General features: G+C 47.6%; 1 protein-coding gene across 1 annotated transcript in view; it reads left to right on the forward strand.

Moving 5' to 3' along the window:
• LOC134038523 (multidrug resistance-associated protein 1-like) overlaps positions 1–4,084 on the forward strand; it is a 13,845-nt gene extending 9,761 nt beyond the window's left edge. Inside the window, exons 15-20 of the mRNA XM_062483942.1 lie at positions 138–239; positions 551–697; positions 1,336–1,494; positions 1,601–1,767; positions 2,426–2,620; positions 3,084–4,084. Coding sequence (XP_062339926.1) covers positions 138–239; positions 551–697; positions 1,336–1,494; positions 1,601–1,767; positions 2,426–2,620; positions 3,084–3,192 — 879 coding nt within the window. The 3' untranslated portion in view covers positions 3,193–4,084. The remainder of the gene's footprint in view (positions 1–137; positions 240–550; positions 698–1,335; positions 1,495–1,600; positions 1,768–2,425; positions 2,621–3,083) is intronic.
• The last annotated feature ends 365 nt before the right edge of the window (positions 4,085–4,449 follow it).

The raw sequence follows: 4,449 nt of genomic DNA on the forward strand, positions 1-4,449 counted from the left end.
ACAAATAATGTTCCAAAGGACATTAAGGTAATCAGCGTGACTTCAGATAAATGTTGGCTGTTTGTAATTTGAGCGAACTGTTCCTTTAAAACGCCCATGTCTGTGCCGTTGGTCACCTGGTGTGGTTGTCCTGGCAGGTGACGGGCATCCTGAGCTGGATCGTTCGAGCCTGGACCGATGTGGAGAACAACATCGTGTCCGTGGAGAGGGTGAAGGAGTACGCCGAAACTGCAAAAGAGGTGCGTGGCTTTGAACTGGGATGCCATCACAGAGTCTCCTTACATTCCCTTCATCCCCTATATTATATGATGTATTATATTAGCTCTTATATTATGTATGTCCTTGTGAGAGGTGGTAGACTAGAGAGCAGTGTTCAACCAGTTCTAAGGAGACACGTAGCCACGAAATCTATAATATCCTGACGTGAATCATTAATAAAGATAATGCTTCTATGTGGAAGCTGATGTTTGGTGGTGGTAGTCAGAGAGAACTCCAGTATTGTGTCCTGCCTCTCCATGACTGATGGGCTCTCTCTGGCCCCGCTGCCCAGGCTCCCTGGACCGTGGAGGGGAGCCCGCTCCCTCTGGCCTGGCCCTCCACTGGAACCATCCGGATAGAGGATTATGGGCTGCAGTACCGCAAGGGCCTGGACTGGGCCCTGAAAGGCATCTCCCTCCACATTCAGGAGAGAGAGAAGGTCAGTGATGGGCTGGTGAAAGGATAGATTTAACGGTATTGCAGGGTTGGGTAGTGTCAGATTATGTGTCATTGGGATTACGTAGTCAGATTACAAAAAATAAGTGCCTGTAATCGACCCAGAATACATTTGAAAAAACTTTCAATTACATTATTGTTCTATAGTATACAACATGCCAGTTTTATGAAACAATACAGTACACCTGTAGATGTTTATGCCAGCATGTGTTTGTAAGGGTACATTTAAATTGACCGATTTGACAGTTTTTTTTAAATGGTGCCTTAACTAACATTAGTTTGATGTCTTATGGATAATGGAGGTTTATTTCTTTTATTTACATTGATGAAGTGGAAGTGATTCTCTCGCGTTACAAGTCCTCCATGTAGCTTCCGATTAAAAAAAACAGCAGCAACAAAACCCTTCACTAAATCACTCATCCAGTTAGGGGGAGCTGGTGAGGATGCCCAGAGGCATGAGCAGGATGGCACACAGCATGTCCACGGCACACAGCGAACAGCTTATTATCTTGCTCAGATAATCTGGACATTTAAATGCTCCAGGCAAATGTCTAGCTGCGACTGAGGGTGGATTAAGTGTTCCACCGTTGAGGGTCCCCTTCCTGTCCCGGCTCCCTGCAGGTGGGGATCGTGGGACGGACCGGAGCAGGGAAGTCTTCTCTGGCGTTGGGGATTTTCCGCATCCTGGAGGCGGCGAAGGGAGAGATCTACATCGACGGAATCAACATCGCTCACATCGGCCTCCATGACCTTCGATCCAGGATCACCATCATTCCACAGGTGAAAACATCCCGAAGCTCCCAAACACACACAGAACATCCACAGCCCACGCACACTCGTATCCACTCCCTGCCCTCACCCTGATCCCTCGCTCCGTGGCCCCCAGGACCCCGTGCTGTTCTCTGGGTCTCTGAGGATGAACCTGGACCCCTTCGACAGCTACTCGGACGAGGAGGTGTGGAGATCCCTGGAGCTCGCCCACCTCAAGAGCTTCGTGTGCAGCCTGCCACACAAGCTGAGCCACGAGTGCTCCGAGGGAGGAGAGAATCTCAGGTAGAGAGAACCTCATGTAGAGAGAACCTCAGGTAGAGAGTACCTCAGGTAGAGAGAACCTCATGTAGAGAGAACCTCAGGTAGAGAGAACCTCAGGTAGAGAGAACCTCATGTAGAGAGAACCTCATGTAGAGAGAACCTCAAGTAGAGAGAACCTCAGGTAGAGAGCACAGTGGAGGGAGGAGAGAACCTCAGGTAGAGAGAACCTCAGGTAGAGAGAACCTCAGGTAGAGAGAACCTCAGGTAGAGAGCACAGTGGAGGGAGGAGAGAACCTCAGGTAGAGAGAACCTCAGGTAGAGAGAACCTCAGGTAGAGAGAACCTCAGGTAGAGAGAACCTCAGGTAGAGAGAACCTCAGGTAGAGAGAACCTCAGGTAGAGAGAACCTCGGGTAGAGAGAACAATGGAGGGAGGGGAACCGTTAGCGACCATTCAAACTCTCTTTTTTCTGTATTGAAAGTGGTTCGGATGGCCGATCACGGGACCCCCATGGCTAAACGCCAGAATGAGAAAATAACATTCACCGACATCTCACAATTGTATGTTTAAGCCGGAATGTTCTACATACTAAGAATAGTACTTACAGCCCACACAAGGCTTCCCAGCTGTACACCTCAGGCGTATCAGTGTTCCTCCATCTTCCTCCCTCCCGCCCCCAGTCTGGGCCAGCGCCAGCTGGTGTGCCTGGCCCGAGCTCTCCTGAGGAAGACCAAGATCCTGGTTCTGGACGAGGCCACAGCGGCTGTGGACCTGGAGATGGACAACCTGATCCAGTCCACCATCCGCACCCAGTTTGAGGACTGCACTGTCCTGACCATCGCTCACAGACTCAACACCATCATGGACTACACCAGGTACCTCACACACACACACACACACACACACACACACACACACACACACACAGAGACTCAACACCATCATGGAATACACCAGGTACCACACACACACACACACACACACACACACACACACACACACACTCACACACACACACAGAGACTCAACACCATCATGGAATACACCAGGTACCACACACACACACACACACACACACACACACACTCACACACACACACACACACACTCACACACACACACACACACACACACACACACACACAGAGACTCAACACCATCATGTAATACACCAGGTACCTCACACACACACACACACACACACACAGAGACTTGACACCATCATGGAATACACCAGGTACCTCACACACACACACACACACAGAGACTCGACACCATCATTGCCTACACCAGGTTACCTCATATCTCTCTACTTCTCCCTGTCCTCCACCTCTCCAGGGTGATTGTGATGGACAGAGGGTCCATCACAGAGATGGATTCCCCCTCCAACCTCATCTCCCAACGTGGACAGTTCTATCGCATGTGCCTGGAGGCCGGCCTGGTGTGAGCTCTCCCCAGACATGAGGCTCCAGGGTCGGGCAAACCCAGCCACAGACGCCCTTCCTCCTCTGGAGGACCACGTGGGAACTGGACAGCCAAGCTAGAAGAACCATGAGAGCACTAGAGACTCAAATGACTAGAATCGAATTAACGTGCATTGTTCTGCCACAGGCGGGACGACCAGACAATCCCAGGATTGGGACTGTGTCTAACCTGGTGATAGAGAAGCCGAGGACACAGACAGGTAGAACAGGAAGTCTTAATCGGAACTTTGACTTGAACTTGATGAGACGCTCGTTGCGTTGCGTGGAGACCCTCGCATTGCGGGAGTGAGACGACACACGCAGGGCTTACCGAAGCCAGAGGGATCGTTCCACACACGTCCTCGCACACAAACACTTTGTCTCTCTTTGCCGAACGTAGCTTTCCACCCACGATGTCTGACAAACACACTCTGTCTTTCCACACGATGTGCTGACCGTCAAACCTGCCGTAAGATGTTAGACTGGCCCTCATCACCCTTACTTAGAATGTAAATAACCGAGAGACATCCTAAGTAATTGTCTTTGTTTTGTATTCAGTTTCCAAGATGGTGCTTAGTTTACTGAGAGTTGTGGTAAGAAAACTGTTCTCTTTTTCAAACGTCTGTCGAGAAAAGTAATGCTATGAGACAATAAAATGATAATGAGCTAAAAAGACAACTTTATTTATTAAAGTACAACATTTTAAAAAGAGGACAAAATATCTGAATCTAACAAGAATATGTAATGTCTGTGTACACATTTTGAGGCACTTAAATTTGTTACGTTCTTTGGAAAATTAAACCTAATTGGAACGTTTACATGGTGTGTAGTGGTCTGTTTTCAAAACTGCATATACAATAACTGAAAGGTTTACCTTGTCTGAATGATCACAGTAAAATAAAACACTTTAGGCTTCAAACAGATGTGCTGACTTCACAGGTACAACATTGTCCACTCAGATCTTTGGCAACTTTAAACTCACTCTACATTGTCACTTGCATTCCACATCTTATCATCTCTCTACTTGCAAAATAATATTTGTTGCTTAAATAAAGAGATAAATGCAGGGACGTGACTGGTCGAACTAAACCTCAATGATTCTCTACATGTAACGTTTCCCCAGTATGTTTAATGGTACTGTAGGTCCTTAATAATATAATATGTAAGTGTATATATTTGCTTTGTATATTACAGGTATATTGCCATTTAAACAACTCACATCTGATTTGAGACTTAAATAC

Source organism: Osmerus eperlanus, chromosome 2, assembly GCF_963692335.1.
Source record: "Osmerus eperlanus chromosome 2, fOsmEpe2.1, whole genome shotgun sequence".
NCBI lineage: Eukaryota > Metazoa > Chordata > Actinopteri > Osmeriformes > Osmeridae > Osmerus > Osmerus eperlanus.